Source organism: Microcaecilia unicolor, chromosome 1 (genome assembly GCF_901765095.1).
Source record: "Microcaecilia unicolor chromosome 1, aMicUni1.1, whole genome shotgun sequence".
NCBI lineage: Eukaryota > Metazoa > Chordata > Amphibia > Gymnophiona > Siphonopidae > Microcaecilia > Microcaecilia unicolor.
In genome coordinates this window covers 672,706,065-672,727,553 of record NC_044031.1, presented here as the reverse complement: position 1 = coordinate 672,727,553, position 21,489 = coordinate 672,706,065, and the positions used below count along the sequence as shown (strand labels likewise).

At 41.6% G+C, this 21,489-nt stretch overlaps 1 protein-coding gene across 1 annotated transcript in view; it reads left to right on the top strand.

Moving 5' to 3' along the window:
* UBE2Q2 (ubiquitin conjugating enzyme E2 Q2) overlaps positions 1 to 21,489 on the top strand; it is a 114,111-nt gene that overhangs the window by 79,592 nt on the left and 13,030 nt on the right. Inside the window, exons 8-11 of the mRNA XM_030187412.1 lie at positions 9,911 to 10,001; positions 12,124 to 12,182; positions 13,887 to 13,935; positions 16,852 to 16,947. Coding sequence (XP_030043272.1) covers positions 9,911 to 10,001; positions 12,124 to 12,182; positions 13,887 to 13,935; positions 16,852 to 16,947 — 295 coding nt within the window. The remainder of the gene's footprint in view (positions 1 to 9,910; positions 10,002 to 12,123; positions 12,183 to 13,886; positions 13,936 to 16,851; positions 16,948 to 21,489) is intronic.

The window sequence follows — 21,489 nt, the reverse complement described above, 5'->3', positions numbered from 1 at the left end:
CGCACAGGACGAAGAGGGAGGGCGGCAACACGGCGAGCAAATGGCTGCGGCGAGTGTCCAATGTGCAGGAGGCGGGTGAGGGCTCGGGGTCGAGGACCACTGGCGACTCGGAAGCGGGGGGAGGAAACAGCACTGGCTACGACTCCAGCGCAGCCGTCATTCCATTCACTGAAAACAAAAGAAGCAAACCTATGACATGCTTCAGGACGTTTAATACACAGGAGTGGAAGTGACCCAAGCAACTGTACGGTAAGGAAGGAAGCCCATTGGTTAATCTCTGTTTCAACTCCCCCACGCAGCCGTCATTGCTATACACTCACAAACAAGCAAACCTAGGAGCTGCTGCTTCACATTGTCGTTTTTAAATTGAGGACAAAAGGAGAGGGGACACAGACAGACCCTGCAACTGGGAGGGGGGACCCTGCAACTGGGAAAAAGGGACGGGGGGAACCCCCCTGGAACTGGGAGGGAGGGGGGAATCCCCCCTGCAACTGCAACTGGGAGACAGACCGGGGGGGGGGGGGAGACCCTGGCACATACTCTCATTCTCACACACACACTCGCACCCAGTCTCACTCTCCCTCTGTCACACACACACACGCGCGCACATTCACTCTCTGTCACACACTCACTCTCTCAAACATACACACTCCGAGGAAAACTTTGCTAGCGCCCGTTTCATTTCTGTACGAAACAGGCCTTTTTTACTAGTATTTACATAATTGTCCACAATTGGAAGATCCAAGATCAGGAAAACAATCTTAAAGAAAATAAGAAAAACTCAAAATGGTTAATCTTACACTTCACATTTTCTGAGGGAGGAAGGTTAATCGTTTATTGCAGCCGGTACAGTGGTAACTGAAGGAAGTTGCTGCAGAGGATTCTTCATCTGTTTCCACAAACTCTTATAATTTCTTAGGTTCAAACAAATAAGTAATAAGGAAATAAAACACTTACAAGGGAATCGTGCTAGGAAGGTCCCATCTAGGGCAATGATTCCTGCCTTAAAAGCCAAGACCTCACACCTCCCAGTCTGCGATTCCCTTGATGTGTCAGGAAATATATGCATCTTTGAACCCAAAAAACTATCAACCATGTATCGGAAATACAATTTCCGATACATGGGTTAAATGGGCAGTATTCACAATGGAGAAGGGTAGTTAGTGGGGTTCCTCAGGGGTCTGTGCTAGGACCGCTGCTTTTTAATATATTTATAAATGATTTAGAGATGGGAGTAACTAGCGAGGTAATTAAATTTGCTGATGACACAAAGTTATTCAAAGTCGTTAACTCGCGACAGGATTGAAAAATTACAAGAGGACCTTACGAGACTGGGAGACTGGGCGGCTAAATGGCAGATGACGTTTAATGTGAGCAAGTGCAAGGTGATGCATGTGGGAAAAAAGAACCCGAATTATAGCTACGTCATGCAAGGTTCCGCGTTAGGAGTTACGGACCAAGAAAGGGATCTGAGTGTCGTCGTCGATAACACACTGAAACCTTCTGCTCAGTGTGCTGCTGCGGCTAGGAAAGCGAATAGAATGTTGGGTATTATTAGGAAAGGTATGGAAAACAGGTGTGAGGATGTTATAATGCCGTTGTATCACTCCATGGTGCGACCGCACCTTGAGTATTGTGTTCAATTCTGGTCGCCGCATCTCAAGAAAGATATAGTAGAATTGGAAAAGGTGCAGGGATGGGACGACTTCCCTATGAAGAAAGACTAAGGAGGCTAGGGCTATTCAGCTTAGAGAAGAGACGGCTGAGGGGAGACATGATAGAGGTATATAAAATAATGAGTGGAGTGGAACAGGTGGATGTGAAGCGTCTGTTCATGCTTTCCAAAAATACTAGGACTAGGGGGCATGCGATTAAACTACAGTGTAGTAAATTTAAAACAAATCTGAGAGAATTTTTCTTCACCCAACGTGTAATTAAACTCTGGAATTCATTGCCGGAAAATGTGGTGAAGGCGGTTAGCTTAGCAGAGTTTAAAAAGGGGTTTGACGGTTTCCTAAAGGACAAGTCCATAAACCGCTACTAAACGGACTTGGAAAAATCCAAAATCCCAGGAATAACATGTATAGAATGTTTGTACGTTTGGGAAGCTTGCCAGGTGCCCTTGGCCTGGATTGGCCGCTGTCGACAGGATGCTGGGCTCGATGGACCCTTGGTCTTTTTCCAGTATGGCATTACTTATGTACTTATATGTACTTATTGTTCCTATCTAAATCAAAGACGAAAGTCAGTAATAATAACTCTATCTATAACTTCTGAATTTTCCAAAATGTCAGTTAAACTTACATCTCTTTTCTCTGATAAAGAAGATTTTAAAGGAAATATAATTTTAGTCACCAAAAGGTGGCTATCAGAAGGTATTAGCAAAGTATCAGAGAAATATTTCTTCAAGAATTCAGTAGCTGATATATAGGATATTATAGGTAAATTTATCATTCTCAAGTTATTTTCCCTTAATTGGTTCTCCAGAAATTCCAATTTCTACAAGAAAGATAACTATTCTTGATTACCAAATTATCTGATTTTCATAGAGAAACCATTTCCGTAATCGAAGTCTCTATTTCTATATCTTGGACTTCCACTTTGTTAGATAAGTATTAATATAAATTCTTTAACTCACATAGTGAAAAATTTTAAACATCTGAAGAAAAGAGTTATTCACATTCTGCTGCAGTTCCTATAGTACGTCCATTATGACATTATTGGCTTCACCAAGTCCAATTTTTCCACAGAAACCACTCCAGATATCTTCGGGGGGAAGAGCTCACTCTCCAATCCCCCAGTTGGTTATTATCCGAGTCGATGCTGCGCCAGGACCTCCTCGGGTCACATGAAAATCCTAACCCACTTCGGGCGTTTCCATTATTGACCTCCATAGCGAAGCATTACTATTTCCGGGTCTTGGAGGGGCCGTGCCAACAGGGGGACTCAAAGTCACTCTCTCCACTGAGATTCGGCAATAAAGCCTTGCTGTTCCCTGAAGCAAGAACCGATATCCCAGACGTTATGACCCCGAATCTCTCCAAAATAGACTGAGAAGTGGTGGGAACCCCAGCCATGTTTGAGGAGGACAGCACCACGGCTTTGCCTTTTCTCTTCCCCATTCTCTGGGGAGCGCGCCCTCTTCAGGCATTCTGGTGTAAAACGGAAACTCAACTAGCGTACGTCCTCCCTCAACGCCATCTTGGATCCTCCAGGTTGGGACACTTTGTCTGGTTTCTCCTCAGAGGCCTGTCTGATATGGGTAACCCTACAGCATAGCCCTCTGAGTCATTGAAACACGGAAGCCCATCCACCACTTACAAGGTGGTGTCCCTTCGGAGGGGCTAAACTAAAATCATAAAGTAGCCTGTGCCATATATGGATGTTCCTGTATTATATCAGTCTCTCCTGATGTGTGTGCACATGCACACTCGGTGGCCATTGGCTAATTACTTATCAGTTCAGCGTGTAGTTAGTCACAGAGCAAACTAATACATATTACAATTCCCTTGTGTCCTCTCTCCCCAAAACTGAAACATTCTGAACATCTTAGGCTCACTGTATCCTCAGTCTCTCACCACCTCCCAAAGTTATATCCACCTTATATGAAAGGCATGGTCTCGGCTCCAGCCAAATGTGCATCCTTGAAGTGTCATTCCTCAGTTCCTGAGAAAGCACTGTATGTTACAAAGATGCTAACTTATTAGGCTAACTTGTGAGAACCAAACAGAGCAATGTAAAGGCTTTTGTAACAGGCCTAGCATAGGAAGGAATATACAAATGGCATCTGGGCATTCAAGTTCCATCATAGAATACTAGCATAAGTTGGCACCCGTGGTCCTCCAGAGGGACCAGCCCCTTGCATTTACACACTTAAACGGTAATTCTATATATGGTGACTAAAGTTGCATGCATAACTTAAATGATAAGCCAATCAGTGCTGATAATTGGGTGATAAGTAATTACCGGCATTAATTGGCACTAATTTGAATTTACGTGCGTACCTTTTTAAGCGTATTCTGTAAAGTGGTCCATGTAAATTCTAAAGCTTGGATCTCAAAAGGTGGCATGGCCATCAGAGGGGCGTGGGCAGGCCATGTGCATTCCTAAAAATTATGCGCAGTGTTATAGAATATAACCGATCCATGCCTAAGTTAGATATGGACATTTACACCAGGTTTTAGTTGATGTAAATGACCATGCCTAAATTTTAGTTGCGGGGACCAGCGTATGCATAGTCTATAAACCATGCCTAACTGTAGGTGAGGTTTAACAATTTTATTGAACAAAGTGAAGAATACAAAAGTAACATCATAACTAGAGTTGTTAAATGTTTTACAAAATTTCCAGACAGGACTATAAACATTAATCCAAAGAAACAAAGCAATCTATCATACCACCCCTATAATATATTTGAAGAGAAGGAAGCCCCACCCAATCTTAATAACCCCATGTCGTAGAAAAGAAAGTTCCAGTATTATGTCCAACCAAGAACTTATCCCTGCTCCTCTCAACCCACCTCGTGTCCATGCAGGTACCCTTTTAGTCCAGACATAAATGGTTAAAAGGGAAGATGACCTCCAGCCCAGTCCTTATGGTCCCAGCCAGCTCCCAGAGCAGACACTTCCTCTTAAAGGATACCTATTCCTACCCCCTCCCCTGAACCTAGATGGAAACTCCTGATCCTAGAAGAGTGCCTAATTCTTGTCCTGAAACCTATTTAAGTCTTAAACTAGGCGATAAGATAGCATTGCCACTCCATACTAAAAGAAATACTCTTTGTCTCTTTAATGTCCATTTCACACTGTGAGACTCCCAAATCACTAAAGAATAAAATTTATTGTACCAGAAGGAGGGGATCTCCTCCTTCAACCAGTGATTAAGATGATACTTTTTACCGATTGTATATGCCTTACCTAATAAAAGCTTTGCACCTTGACTTATTTGTTCTTCCTTCACATACACTATCACACTGTGTTCTCCTGTTGCATGTTTGTGAGTATATATTCTTTTTAAACTTTGATTATCTGTTTTATTTAATGTTCTTTTAAATGAAAGTTGTCTGTTTTTATTTTTACTATTTTATGATTTTAATTATTTAATACTTTTCGAGCTATTGTTTGAAAGTTTTGATCTGTGATGGTGCTGTAGACTCAATTTGTATGTTTTATTTGTAGTTTTTTTTTTTTTTTACCCCTGACGTGGCCACGTAGGGGTAACTGTTTTAATAAACCACTTCTCCTTTTTTATTCACTCATTTCTGTGGTTTTTATGTGATCTTCTTTTATCTTGTTGGTTTCTCAGTGAGCAGATTAGCGCCCCTTGTTTTTGTTTCTGTCTAAAGTACGACGCCTTTCCCCCAAAAGTTGCGAATGTACCCCAGAAGTTTTTAATATGAACAGCCCCAGTATGATCAGCACTATTATATTTAGAACAAGTAGCGGTGTTAGCCTGGCCTGCCTCTGACAACTGTATTCCCCGTGCAAAATAGTGAGGTCAGAATTGAAAAAGTGCCTACTACTGTTCAAATACAAAGTTCTCAAATCAACAAAAATCTTCACACACTGACTTGGTGTATAGATTGATAGGAAAGGAAAAAGCCTCAAAGAGCTTCAGGGATATCTCCCTTTAAGCTAATAATATATTATATCAGTGCTCAACAGTTCATCAGCATAAAAAAATCTTCCACTGTCAATAAACCTGCTGTCAATTTCTTAGCAATCCTACATGTAGAGCAATTGTTTTAATCTTCTACTTAGCTTAATATTGCTTGGATCACTGTCATTCAATATCCATTCCAGAAGTATAGTATCTGAGCTTGTCTGCATGCCAGAAACCAACATTGGCCACCATTTCGTCCAACTGCGTCAAGGTTAGTGGCAGAGTTTTCAAATGCTTAGTTGATCTTGATACAAAGAATTACTCTACATGTAGGATTGCTAATAAATTAACAGCAGGTTTATTGACAGTGGAAGGTTTTTTTTATGCTGATGATGAACTGGAGCCATGATATGGTATATTAGCTTTAAAGGGAGATATCCCTGAAGCTCTTTGAGGTTTTTTCCTTCCCTGTTTTAATCTGTGCACGTGGAGGGGCATAATTGAACGGGGACGACCATTTCAAAGGGCGTCCATCTCTAAGGACGTCCCGGTGAAGGGGTGGGGAAACCCGTATTATCGAAACAAGATGGGTGTTCATCTTTCGTTTCAATAATACGGTCGTGGATGCCCAAATCTCAACATTTAGGTCGACCTTAGAAATGGTCGACCTAAATGTTGAAATGGTTGACCTTAGAGATGGTCGTCCCCGGTTTTCGGCGATAATGGAAACCAAGGATGCCAATCTCAAAAACGACCAAATCCAAGGCATTTGGTCTTGGGATGAGCCAGCATTTGTGGTTCACTGGTCCCCCTCACATTCCAGGACACCAACCGGGCACCCTAGGGGGCACTGCAGTGGACTTCACAAATTGCTCCCAGGTGCATAGCTCCTTTACCTTCAATACTGAGCCCCCCAAACCCACTCCCCACAACTGTAAACCACTACCATAGCCCTAAGGGGTGAAGGGAGGCACCTACATGTGGGTACCGTGGGTTTCTGGTGGGTTTTGAAGGGCTCACATTTACCAGCACAAGTGTAACAGGTGGGGGGGATGGGCCTGGGTCCACCTGCCTGAAGTGCACTGCACCCACTAAAACTGCTCCAGAGATCTGCATACTGCTGTCATGGAGCTGTATGACATTTGAGGCTGGCAAAAAAAACATTTAACTATTTTTTTTTTTTTTTTTAGGGTGGGAGGGGGTTGGTGACCACTGGGGGAGTAAGGGGTGGTCATCTGGTCAGTTTGGGCACCTTTATGAGGCTTGGTCGTGAAAAAAAATGGACCAAGTAAAGTCGACCAAATGCTCGTCAGGGATGCCCTTCTTTTTTCCATTATCGGCCGAGGACACCCATCTCCTAAGCACGCCCCAGTCCCGCCTTCGCTACGCCTCCGACATGCCCCTTTGAACTTTGGTCATCCCTGCGACGGACTGCAGTTGAGGATGCCCAAAATCGGCTTTCGATTATGCCAATTTGGGCGACTCTGAGAGAAGGACGCCTATCTCCCGATTTGTGTCGGAAGATGGGCGCCCTTCTCTTTCGAAAATGCCCCTGCAAGTCATTGTGTCAAGATTTTTGTTGATTTGAGAACTTTGTATTTGAACAGTGGTAGGCAAAATACGATATTGACATTCCTGTAACTCTGCTCCAAATACCGTCCAGGGGGATCTCTGTAATCAATTTGTGAAAATCTACTCCTTTCACCCGATATCCCAGATCTTTAGTTCAGGCCTCCACTTTATTAGACCATAATCCTTGGAAGGCAGAAGTATATCCAAGGCTTTGTGAAGACCAGACACAGAGACTTTGCTGAAAGCATCCCTGTGCAACAAATCACACAGCCGAGCTCCTAAGTAGGAAGCTTTTTGGTCAGCCCCTTCTACATAATGCCTCAGCTACCCATATGCATATGTCTTCCCTTCCTTTAAGCAGTAATTGGCATCTGAGTTCCTCAGAAGATATCAAGCAGCCATTTTATTTTCTCCAGTTAGATGTTCACTAATGAAATCCCAGATTACTGCCAGAGTCAAAACCGGATTATTCATACCTTCCCGACCAGTGGCAGAAATCACTACTGCTTGGATTCCGGTTCCAATAAACTAAAATTTCTTTCCATAAGAATCTCACTGGTTGTAAAAGAACACTATGACACACCCTAGGACATATATAGTTGATGCAGGCATGGAGCAGGAAAATAAAATGCTACGGAACTAAAAAAAAAAAAAAAAAGGCAGCCTCCCAGCCCACTGATGTGAAGTCTTCAGAACCCTATAGACAATTTTTTTTAAATGACTTAACAAGCATGCCTGATTGTAGCATTCTATCAAGACTTATAGAATAGTGCTAAATGAGGGGGGGGGGGGGGGGGGGGGGGAACAACACCAATTTTTTTTTTCTGTGCCATATATAGAATTGTCCCCTAAGTGAATTGTGCATATCATTTATAGACTAGTCCTGAGCGTTACCTAGGACTTGCGCATGTAAGTGTACACATCCATTCAAGAGCTAATATTCTATAAATTTAAGCATGGAAATGGCTCTTTAAAATTAGGTGCCAATTTACAGAATGAGGGGGTATATGCTTAACTTGTATTGGCCAGGGCTTTTCCTGAAAAGTAGCCTAGACCTGTGATTTCACAGGTTCTTAACCTGGCTGGCCTCTGATTTCTGATGCCCTATCCTTGTGTCTAGTAGAATTTTGAATAAGGCAGTTCACTAGCATGTTCATACACTCTGGCACTTGGATCTTCATATACGCCTGAAAGGAATAGGCTGAGATCAATGTCTTCTGGAGAGAGAGGAGCTACAATTCAGGACATTCTAAACCTGTACAGCTTGAAGAATGGTCTGAAAACTTGAGGGAGTTCTTACCAGCTGTTTCCTTTTCTACTGGTTTCCATTACGTAGCTTCCCTCTATTCCCAAACCTGTGGGATAGTTGTGTCCATTAATCAGCAGGTAGAGAGAGAGAACTGAAAACTGAGTTCACATATCTCTCTTGGCATCCAGTCCAGTCCTCGGTATTTCTGTATGCTGCAGCATGTATATATTGGGGGCAGTTCTGTACACAGAACCACAGTACTAGCACCCAAAAAGCGAGGGTTAATCCAGTATTATCTAATTGCCAAATTGTACTCCAAAGTTGTTTATAGAATACTAGCTTAAGGTGTAAAAAAAGCACCTAAATGCAGCAATTGTGCACATAACTGCTGGTATTATATAAAGTAGGCACCGAAAGTTACACAGAAGGGAGCGATTCTATAAAGTGCATGCACATTTTCATGCACAGCTATGCACACCTTTTATAGAATTAGGAGGATTGTCCTCAAATGGCTGACTTGCAGGTGTAATTTGGCATGTACTTATTCTTTACTGTGTAAGTGGTACACAACTCTTCATGAATCACCTCAAATGTTCTAGAAACTGGCCTAATAGACCATTGATTGCATAGTAACATCCCAAGACCTGGGGTTAGTTACTGGATTTGATTTCTGGTCTTTTGATCAGCAGAGGTGGGATAGGAGAGAAGGCTCCTGTCATGACACAATACTGATAACTATGGGTAATATATGTATAGGGTGCCGAAGGTTTCAGGGGCTTCCATGGAGCTTACCAAGGTCTGTCATTTCAATGACTGGATTAGAAAATAAAGGGGAGAGTGGGTAAATATATGGAAAAGTGAGGTATCTTCAAATGGGAGGATCATTGCACAATAACCCTGGTTTAGGCAGTTTGCATTTCTTGCTGGAATCCCAAAGCAGTGAAAGAAAACCACTTGGCCAACATCGAAAATTGTAGAAATCAGGCTATCATGAACCAGTTGTGAATGTAACATTCAAAAAGCATCAGTCAGTCAATTGTATATCAGTCCAAGTAGGAAGCATCAGTCTCGCATCTGGTCGATTTATACAGTGCTTTATACTGTCTCCTAGAAGCAACACAGGAAAGATCTAATGGTTGGTAAGCATCATAGGGATTGGAATAAAATGTAGGTTCTGAAGGTTCGACCTCTTCGTATCTTTCTATCCCATTTGGTGCCCAACACTGGTAGGGATTGGGGAAAGGGGGGGGGGGGGGGCAGTTAAGTTAGTCAAGTTACTTGTGTAATGAGAGTGTATAGAGTGTGCAACTTGTTCTCAGCATAATGTCAAGAATTCCAGGTTTCATTGTTGTGGGTTCTTTACCTGTAAGCTTTTGTCAATGGACTTATGTTTAAATCTTTGTTACATAAATGTGGGGTCTGTAGATTTAAATGGTTTTGTCACTCTTCATTTTGTGCCTTGTGCTGATTTGTTTCTGTAATTCATAGGGTCGATCCTGACAGCCCATTACACAGCGACCTTCTGGTTCTAAAAGAAAAAGAAGGCATAGAATATATTTTGCTCAATTTCTCTTTTAAGGTAAGGGAAAGTGTGTACCACCTTTACTGGCATGAACCTGCTGCTCTCTAAACTTTTGGGCCCATATGTGCTAAACATTTCTCCTACAGAAATTAAATGGAAAAAAATCCCACAGTACTCCTAGCCCTTAGTATTAGTACTGATAACTGAGATTAATTCAAGATTTGTGTCCACCTTTGTGGATAGATCGCTCCAAGGTGGATTTCAATAATTTTAAATCTTTACAATCAGTAAAAATAAAAATTTTAACAAACTGACTAAAAAATCATAGTACAATCCCATGTCAACCCAAAGTATAAAGCTAAAACCAGCCCAAAACAAGCATTACAATTTCAAATTAACAAAAATATTCATTTAAAAAACTTAAGCAGTTTGGGGGTGTGGATAGTGTGGAAGTGCAAACCAGGTTATTAAGCCTTCTGACTGGCTGTGGCTTTATCTAAGTAAGTACTTGTAAGTTCGGAGTGTGCCTATGTTCAGAACAATGATAATTTATCAGTACAGGACTTTGTTCTAGGTTTTTCTGAATATTGGCTTAGAGGAAAGGTGCACAAACCTTTTACCCAGGGTGTCTCTTGGTTAAATCAAGGCCTGGCCTCCAGTCTGGGAGCAGGGATTTCCCTCACTCAGATCACTGTTGCTTCCCATTAAAAAAACAAACAAACCAACACAGTTTATAATCCCAGGAGTACATTATAGTAAGTATGTTTTTTTTTTTTTTTTTGCAGTTCTTGTTTATATGTAACAGACCTGTAGTAGTTTTTATTATATAATCTGAACCAGTATTCTCAGTTTCCCCACTCCTTGTTCCTACCATACTGCATACCTTTTCTTCCTTCCAACCCAAACAGCTATTAGCAATTGGCCTGTGGAGCAGCACCTGTTTCCCCTTTTTCTCCTGCTGCAGGGCTGCAGATGGCTTCCCCCTTCTGCCTGCCTGTTATACAGCATGACAGTGGCTGGCTAGCTCTTTTGCCTTGCAGTGACTTCCGGCTCCCTCTTTCCTCCTCCTGTCATGTGGCAGCAGCTGGCTCCATCTCTTCCTTCTGTTGCAGGGCTGTGGCTGGCTCTCCCTTCTGATCCAAAGGATGCTGTAGCTCCACAATTTTTCCCAATCATGTCATCGGAGGCCAGTGGCGTCAGACCTTTGTTGATTTAATAGGGACAGCCAGTATGGCACAGTGGGCATGTAACCTTATTTATTCAGTTAAAGGCTTTTTAAGGACGAGTGGGCCAATTAAGGGTCCTGCAAGCCATAGTTACCTACCCTTGACATAGAGACATGAGGCCAAGTTATTTCTGCTCCTTACGTTATGAGACATTTGTTGTTATTGATTGTTGCCCTTACCTCTGAAGATCGGAGTTATGTGACCTTGTATATTCAAGTTCAGTTGAATTGATAGAATAAAAGGTGTAGCCTTCAAAGAATCTTCTTGTGTGTGCAGAATTATATTAACCTTACTATTCTTGGCCAAAAATATGTGTTTCTGCAAGTTTTGCCATCTTAGTTTGGACCAATAAAAGACCTGAAAGTAAAGTACATCATTTCAGGGTCGTATAAGTCCTTTCTTCAGATGTTTCTTACAGCTCTTTTTTTCCGTGTCCGCTTTTACCATGTCTCTTTGACAGTTGTTCAGACCCTTCACACTTATCTTCCCAAGTGGGACTGTAATATTTGCCTTTGGTTGTTTTATAATGGCCCCTCCTCCATAAGACTGCAAATGTTTCTTCATTGATTAGCTAAAATACCTCAACAGAAAGGTCTTCACCCTTGGCTAGAGGCAAGTGGAACCCTCCATTTTTTTGTTGTTGTTTCCTCTCTTAAGGTGTCTCATGTTCCATTATATCCTCAGACAGAAGCCAACAAAAAAGAATGAATCTCTGTGAGTCTATTAGTAAGACCAGATACCTTTTCCTGAAAGCTTTAGCAATGGCAGCTATATGTACCTTTCTTTAAGCTAAACTGCATGAGTCATTCATTTGACAAGCCTGGGAATATCTGTTAATTAATCACAGGTGAAGAGAAGTTGCTGGAATGGAGCATTTTATAAAGATCTGTTTTTAAGATACATGTTTTGCTTGTGAATTTATATTGTGAAGTAGTTTTTAACTCTTCTTCCAGGATAACTTCCCTTTCGATCCTCCATTTGTGCGAGTGGTATCCCCTGTCCTTTCAGGAGGGTAGGTTTTTGAAGTCTGTGTGATATTTGTATGCTTTCTTGAGCTGATACGAATAAGGTTTCTGGTTTTAGAAGAATACAGTATAATGTTTATTCTTATATTTCACAATATACCAATTTGGGTCTATGTGGCTCACAGTAAATAGCCATTACTAGGATGTGCAATAAAATGCAAACAACACATTTTTAACTTACAAATAAAAATTTTCCAAACAAATGCATCTTCACTTTCTTACAAAAATGCACATAATTCCAAATTTTGACTAAATTCTATAGATTTTATTGTGTATATATAAAACAAAACTCATATAAGCGATCCTTTTCGGAGCTCTAAATCTTTTATGTGTTTGGGTTTTTTTGAGACTACTGGTAAAGCATAGCGCTTTCTGTCTCTGCAATTAGGTGGCTTGGGATAGAAAGAAAGAGAGAGAGAGTCATTTGGCCTCTAGAATTGGGTGGCTTAGGAGGTTAGTACTACTTTTCACCTCAAACTGGATGGTTTGGGATGAACACATGGATATAAAACCTGTTACCTCTAAATTGTAGGTTAAACTCTTGCTCTGGTTATTGCTGTCTGAAAGCGATACATTGATATGAAATGAATCTGTGGTTTCCATTCAGTTCATGTTGGACAGATATCCCCATTTAAAACCACCACCACAGTGAACACCTTTGTTGATTAGCCTAACAAGAGGGGCCAACATTTGAATAGACATGGAGACTTCTATATCCTTGGAACCCAGTCCCACCAGAAAAAGGTTGGGATCATTGAATGGGCTTCATAGAGGACGTTTTGCTGCCGCTTGTGCAGCCCCAATCCACTATTTCCCTCTGAGCACTAAATTTACTAGAAAACCTCGAAGAAAGGGGGGGGGGCATTTTAAAACTTGCAATCTGAAAAATTAAATATCAGCCTTTTAAGCCTTAGATTTGTTGATGGGAAAAATAGCCTGGTTGCTGTGTTGGTCCACTTAGAATGAAAGACCAGCAAACAGAATGCAGGTGAGACCATTTTTTTATTGGACTACACCTTGTTTGTTGACCACCTTATTTCACTGATAGAAAGTGGATGAATGAATGTAAGGAAAGTCTGCCTTCACTTGTACTGCAGTCAGCATAGTTACCCACCAGTTGTGCCTGTGGTTGAGGTGAAGTGCACCTGTTCCACAGATTCTTGGTTTGGATTTGAGGATTATGAGCACAGATGATGGGTTGTAAACACTAGTAATGATAGAGAATGTTCTTAGAGTAATAGCTTACATAATTATTTACTAGGAAAAGGGCTTCTTCTTGATAAAAAATAAAACACCTTTGGGGGGGGTTTCCCAGTGGGTATTAGAAAGCCCTTAGAGACCAAACACTCTGAGGATGGGCAAGGGGATACAGTACCTCTGAGACTGAGCTAATAGGAAAAATATGGAAACCTATTTTTAGTTTCCCAGCCGGCCTCCAAGCTCGTTTATGAAGAGAAATGCCTTGTGGAATTGGGTAGAAGTACCAATGTTCCCTCACGGAGAATCATATTCCACATCCCCCATCTTAGGAGTAAGGTTCATTACTATGGGGAAGCAATCTTCAAAGAGAATTTTTGGGTGGGTAAACACATGTATTTTGCCTGAATTTTGAATTAAAGCCCTTTCAGTGTTTTACACTGCTGCTTGGAAAAGTTATACTGGAAATGCTGATTTACAATGTTGTATTTTAGATACGTTCTGGGTGGAGGTGCACTGTGCATGGAACTCCTTACAAAACAGGTACAACTTTTAATTTTTGAATGTTAAATTATTTTTTAGAAATAAAACCAATAGTGAGATTATTTCTAGATTATAAGGTATAATAGAGTCTAAGGTTGGATTTATTAAACAGTGTATATATAGTTTTTATATGTTACCGTAGCGGGATCACTTTATATTTAAATGTAATATATGTTTTGTAAAAATTGAAGTTCAACATTTAAGTGATTAGGTAGACCCTGCTGAGCATTAACTGACTAATTATACCCAGTTTTAATTACTTTAACAGATTTTAACCAAACCCAACCAGCTAGTTTGTCAGCTGAAAATTCAGCAGAGTTTGATCTTTGAGATTTAGCATCCTGTCTCCAGCAGTGGCCAGTTTAGGTGAATAGGCGGATCCTGTGAATTGATCCTTCCCTGTTGCTCATGGCCAGAAGTAGGAGATGGCAATTTCCCAAGTCCGCTGACTAATAATATATCTGGCTATCCTGAGCTAGTTAATCACACTTGGAGGCATATTTTCAAAGCACTTTGGGAGGCTAAGTTCCATAGGTTTCTATGGAACTTTGGGAGGCTAAGTGCTTTGAAAATGAGCTTGTTGGGGCCCTGTTTACTAACCCGCGCTGTAGGCATGTTAACTTTTTAGCATGTGCTAATGATAGAGACACCCAGGTGTCCATAGCATTAGCGCGCGCTAAAATGTTTGTGCACCTACAGCGCGGCTTAGTAAACAGGTCCCTAAAATATGGCCAGCTCAGTAATGATCAGCGTTAGGTTCAGGCCAGCTATTTGTGTGACCAGGATTGTTTGACTTGAGTGCCTACTAAGAGCACTATTTAGGGTTTAAACCCTATTTATAAAGAAGAGTAGGCGCCTCCTTTTTTTTCTTTATAAAATACTAGTGCAAGTGGCCGAAAACAAACCTTACTTTAAGACATGATTGCTTGTTCTAGCTGTAGAGCTGGTATAAATGCCTGTGTCTCGATATAAGCAAGGATATGCATAAATTATAATATTTCATAATTTATGTGCATGTGTGCTCTACCCAAACTCCATCCTTGTGCATGCTCATCATTGGGCAACCTTTGTACTGTTGTGATGGTTTCATTTTTATAAGAGGTTATCTGTGTGCTTCTGTTACTAAATAACGCGCATTAATGAATAAAATAACCCCCAGTTTGTCCTGTACTTCGTACCTAAAAATACACACCCCCTTATTATCTCCCTTAGTGTTAAAATTGAATGCGCGCCACCTAACTATCACCCTACCCCAAAATTGCCTCCAGAGCCACCCCTCTTCTTCCCCCCCCCCCCCCCCCCCTCCCAACCACTGGTTCCACCCTGTGGATTTAGATGAACAAATTTAGCATTCAGTGGAGGAAAAAAATTCAAATTGCAAAATAAATACCTGTGGAACAAACAAAACCACCTTCAAATTTTTGACCTTTTTAATTTCTCAATGAACAAAGTATTAGTGCTTCACACCCTGCTTAATGACTATAGGACATGACAAAAATGCTCAAACGGAGAACTGAAATTCCTATGGCGTCAGCCATCTTAGCTCATCAATTTGTAGCACATTCTATAAAATGAAAAGCTTCCCTTTTAGATCAAGGAATGTAAAACTTTAACTTGCATAAAAACATATCCTCTGTGCTTCAAAGTCCTAATCTCTTCAGTAATTTCAGAAAACACAATCCCCACTGACAGCAATTTCATAAGAGTCTGAAAGATTTCCAATACTCCCAACAGCTCCACCTTCTATTATCAACATTTATGCAGTCTTCAACACAGAATTTGTAGCATTGTATTAATACTTGAATGGTGGTTCCATGACTCCAGTAAATGGGAAAGCAGCTACAAGAGCTTCAAGCTATAACTCCTTACTTCGGTATTTAGAAAGCAGCACCACCAAAACAAGAAGTTGTAGCTTGAAGCAGAGACATCCCACATCTGGATTCTGTAGGATCAGTAGAACTGCCAACAGTATTTTTAAAAAACGCTTGTAGGTCCATTTAAAATGAAAGTGTGTTCTTCAAGTTTGCAGAGAATAGGATGACTCCTGCAGAACCAGGAATTATCAAAGCATCTTCTTGCTTACAAATACACCTGGAGAAGGTTTTGGTCCTTCAGATGAATAACAGGCAGACGATCTTGTTTCTGAATAGGGATATTATTGGATAGCAACCAAGAAAAGCTGGAAGTTCTGCATTTTAATTAAATTGCCCTGATTTTGTGTGTAGAAGCTTAGAAGAAAACCTGAACTTTTTTTTTTTAATGCTTTTAATGGTCTTCTGGCGTTGGCAGAAATTTCTAGTCACATTTTCAGGCAGCCTAAGAATCACCCATATGAGGTCAGTTGCATTTTGGCATCATCAAAGACCTCTGAATTGAAACCAGAGAGCAAAAGGAGGCCCAGGGAAGATAGCAGGAAAATAGAGTGATAAGGAAAATTGGTAGGGAGTGGTTGTTCATCACTAGATGGACTTTCAGTTACTTTTATCATGGGTAGTGGAATGGATTGAATATTCTCGTCTGTTTGTGCTTATATCCAGTGACTTACAAAACACCTAAAGTAATAGGAGATAAATTTTATAATTCATACAAGGTAATTCTTTTATTTTATTTTAATGCATTTTCTTTATAGACTTGGAGTAAAAATGATTTGAAAATGTTGCCACTGTAGATCTGTTTTGATATTCCTCTGCAGTGAATTCCTTTCAAATTTGTCATCCTCCAGTTTGAAAACCATTTTAATTGTATTATGTTTAGTACAGAAGGTCCTTTCACGCTGGTAGTTTGCATATGTTTTGATGCTAGTCAGAAGCATTAGAAAGCAGCATGTGGGGTATGCTCATAGAGGGCAGTTAAGACTGTTGTGTACAGTCAGACTGACAGTACGAATGTAAGTTGCTGTGTTCTTTCTCTCCTCAGGGCTGGAGTAGTGCCTACTCAATAGAATCGGTCATCATGCAGATAAATGCCACCTTAGTGAAAGGCAAGGCCAGAGTCCAGTTTGGCGCCAATAAGGTAATCTTGCATTGTATCTCCTTCCACATATCTCTCCTGGTTTTGTTAGATGACCAAATGTTCAGCTTACTGTGTCACTTCTTCCCAGTCTCTCGGGAGGTGGGGGGGTTATTATTTTTTTTCTTCTTGATTAGTGGATGACATTATAGTTGTGATTTTAATATTTCTAGAGCCATTTAGAAAAAAAGGATTTACACTTCTGTTGACGATCATGCATTCTGTAGTAGTCATGTAGGGCATCATTGTTTTAGTTCTTATAGAATAAGATCCCTTGCCCTGAATTGGTGTATGATGTTATGAGACAAAAAAAGTAAACCTTGGTGAATTTTAAGCACTGTTTTCGTAAACCATTGTAGTTGGTTACAATCAATGCATTTTACTTTACATCAGTGATTCTCAACCCAGTCCTCAGGGCATACCTAGTTAGTCAGGTTTTCAGGATATCCACCCATGAAGGCAGTGCACATTAATCTGCCTCATACGTATTCGCTGTGGTTTTTCTGAAACCCTGACTGGTTAGGTGTGGCCCAAGGACTTGGATGAGAATCACTGATGTAAAGTGAAATGCATTGATTGTAACCAAATACAATGGCTTATGAAAACAGTGCTTAAATTTCACCAAGGTTTCCTTTGTTGTCCCATAGCATTGTACATCATTACAGGGCTGGGGATATTTTCCTATGAGCACTATCATTCAGTATCGGGAATCATCGTAAGGTCTGGCTTGCAGAAGATCTAAGTTTGATTCCCAGGTGAGGACTCTGCTTCCTGAACTAACTGGAGTGCTGTGAAGGCAGCATTCACTTGGGGGGGGGGGTCAGGGGGGGAATGTCTGACATTATTCAGTGGTGGCACCAAGTGACCAGGTTAGATTTGGGTCCATGAAAGAAGGTGTAATCTGTGGCTCTTAGCCAAGAATTGTTATGGTGGTCAAGCCAAGTTAAATAGTTGTAAATTAAGGCTCATAGTACCGTAGCCCAAACTGAGCTGGAAGACCGAAGAAGCAGGGGGAAATTTATAGGCTGAAAATGAAAGGTCTGAAAGCTTTATAAGTATTGCCATACTTGGACAGACTGAAGGTCCATCAAGCCCAGCATCCTGTTTCCAACAGTGGCCAATCCTGGTCACAAGTAACTCACTCTGCTGCTCCCCAGTATCTCTCCACACTCGTCCTTCCCTACACCCCTTCCCGTGCACTCCGCTCCATGGATAAATCCTTCTTATCTGTTCCCTTCTCCACTACTGCCAACTCCAGACTTCGTGCCTTCTGTCTCGCTGCACCCTACGCCTGGAATAAACTTCCTGAGCCCCTACGTCTTGCCCCATCCTTGGCCACCTTTAAATCTAGACTGAAAGCCCACCTCTTTAACATTGCTTTTGACTCGTAACCGCTTGTAACCACTCGCCTCCACCTACCCTCCTCTCTTCCTTCCCGTTCACATTAATTGATTTGATTGCTTACTTATTTATTTTTTGTCTATTAGATTGTAAGCTCTTTGAGCAGGGACTGTCTTTCTTCTATGTTTGTGCAGCGCTGCGTATGCCTTGTAGCGCTATAGAAATGCTAAATAGTAGTAGTAGCAAGATCCCAAAAAAGTACAATACATTTTATGCTGCTTATTCTAGAAATAAGCAGTGGATTTTCCCCAAGTACATTTTAATAATGGCATATGGACTTTTCCTTTAGGAAGCTAGCCAAACCTTTTTTAAACCCCGCTAAGCTAACTGCTTTTACTACATTCTCTGGCAATGAATTCCAGAGTTTAATTACACGTTGAGTGAAGAAATATTTTCTCTGATTCGTTTTAAATGTACTACTTTGTAGCTTCATTGCATGCCCCCTAGTCCTATTATTTTTGGAAAGAGTAAACAAGTGATTCACTTCTACCCATTCTACTCATTATTTTATAGACCTCTATCATATCTCCCCTCAGCTGTCTTTTCTCCAATCTGAAGAGCCCTAGCCGCTTTAGCCTTTCCTCATAGGAAAGTTGTCCCATCCCCTTTATCATTTTTATAATGCTAGGTAATTGAGACACTAAGAAGGTAATCCTATAAAGGGCACCAAAAGCATGCACATTCGAAGACTATTCTACAAAGCAAAGTAGGCATCCAATTCTCTTCATAGAATGCTAGCGTAATAGGCCAAAAAGCACCTATATTTTAGGCACAATCACTTAAACCAGTCATAGATGCTCACACCTAGATTGTTAAAGAATGTGTGCACATTAGATTACCAGCTTACATGCACACATGTGTGATTTGTCCAGACTACCTGCGCAAACACCTACCTGAAAAGTGCACACCATTAAATATTGGCTTACACTTACAGAATAGTCCATAGCTGGAAAATGGCTATTTACACGCTATCAAAATATGCACATACCTGAATACTGGCATTTCTCCAAGGACAAGCAGGCTTGCGTATTCTCACGAGTAGGTAGACGCCAATTCGCGTCACCCAGTCTACCATTTATGCCAAAGTTTAAAAAGAAAAAAGTCAGAGCTTTGTGAAGCACAAGCTGCGCTCCACTGCGCAAGTGCCTTTCCTCCCACCGAGAGAACGCAGTTCCTTCAGTTTTGTTTTTTTCCATGTGAAGAGCAGCTGTGTTTTCACAGTCTGTCTTCACATGTCGGATCTTAGAGCTTTTTGAGTGCCTTCGGCCTTCCTTTCCTTTTATTTTATTGAGGTTTGTTTCTTTGTCTAAAAAAAACCCCCTTATTTTCTTACTTTTTCCTGCATTTAAGTTTCCTTTATTTTTGACGAGGGCCGGTTTTATACTAGGGATTATGCCTTGGCTCCCCCAAGCAGAGAAGCTTGAGAGGAAGATGTACCAGGCCTCAATTCTGATCTCCTGTATTGAGTCATACCAGCCAGGGGAAAACCTTTTTGGAGAGAAGGTTGAGGAGGTCACAGACCAAATCAAGAAACATACTTCTCTCTCCCACCTGGTGCCTTCTGCATCCTTATCTAGGAGGGTTTTTATGGTAAGTCAAGGAGTGTTCCCTACAACTATTCTAGGCGTAGGTATACTCCGGCTCGTTAGTGTGCTCAGGCTCAGCCCCAGCGCGCTTGTTCTTGTCAAAAGCGTGCGCCTAAGTCCCCTACTGCTCCTCAATCAAAGCAGAGGATGACTTTTTGACTGGCTCCAGCAGAGCATAGCCACTGTAAAAGTATCCATTCAGGATGACTTGCCAATTGGAGAGAGGTTGAAATTTTTTCACCAAAGGTGGCCTCTCATAACCTCCGACCGGTGTGTTCTTCAAATAGTTCATTTCAGATACATCCTCAATTGGCATTCCAAATCCCCCACCAACAGCTCATTCATTCAGCTCTCAGCACAGGCAGGTACTTGCAGAGGAACTCTCCGCCCTTCTGAAGGCCCATGTGGGTTGAACCTGTTCCACCAAGGGAAGAAGAGCAGGGATTCTATTTCAGGTACTTCGTTGTGCAGAAAAAAAACAGGGGGGGGATGTGTCACATCCTAGACCTAAGGTAGTGGGAGGGGGGGCTGGTTGGGAGGCGGGGATAGTGCTGGGCAGACTTATACGGTCTGTGCCAAAGCGGTGGTTGGGAGGCAGGGATAGTGCTGGGCAGACTTATACGGTCTGTGCCCTGAAAATGACAGATACAAATCAAGGTAAGGTATACACAAAAAGTAGCACATATGAGTTTATCTTGTTGGGCAGACTGGATGGACCGTGCAGGTCTTTTTCTGCCGTCATCTACTATGTTACTATGTTAAGGGCCCTGAACAAATTTTCTAGTCTGAGAAAAGATCAGGATGGTTTCCCTGGGCACCCTTCTCCCAATGAATCATTAAAACGATTGGCTATGCTGTGTGGACTTAAAGGATGCATATACTCATATCCTAATACTTCCTGCCCACCGGAAGTATCTTTGATTTCGGCTGGGAACACTTCACTTTCAGTACCGCGTGTTGCCTTTTGGCCTCGCATCAGCTCCCAGGGTCTTCACCAAGTGTCTAGCAGTAGTTGCAGCATCGCTACACAGACTGGGAGTACATGTGTTCCCATATCTCGACGATTGGCTGGTGAAGAGCACCTCAGAGGACAGTGCTCAGGAGTCCATGCAGATTACTATTCGGGGCGCGAACTATTAGGATTCGTTTTAAACTACCCCAAGTCCCATCTACACCCTGTCCAGCAATTGGAGTTCATAGGAGCCCTGCTTGACACACAAAAGGTTTGAGCCTACCTCCCGGAAGCCAGAGCAGACAATCTTGTTTTGTTAGTGTCCAAGGTTCATGCCTCTCAGCAGATCACAGCTCGGCAGATGTTGAGATTGTTGGGCCACATGGCTTCCACAGTGTATGTTACACACATGACATGTCTTCACATGAGATCAGCTCAGTTGGACCCTAGCTTCTCAGTAGTTTCAACCGCAGGGAGTCTGGAGGATGTCATCCAAGTGTCCCCAGAGCTTGTACGCTGTTTTCAGTGGTGGAAAATTCGATCCAATTTGACTCTGGGACTTCCATTCTAAATTCTTCAGCCTCAAAAGGTACTGACAACGGATTC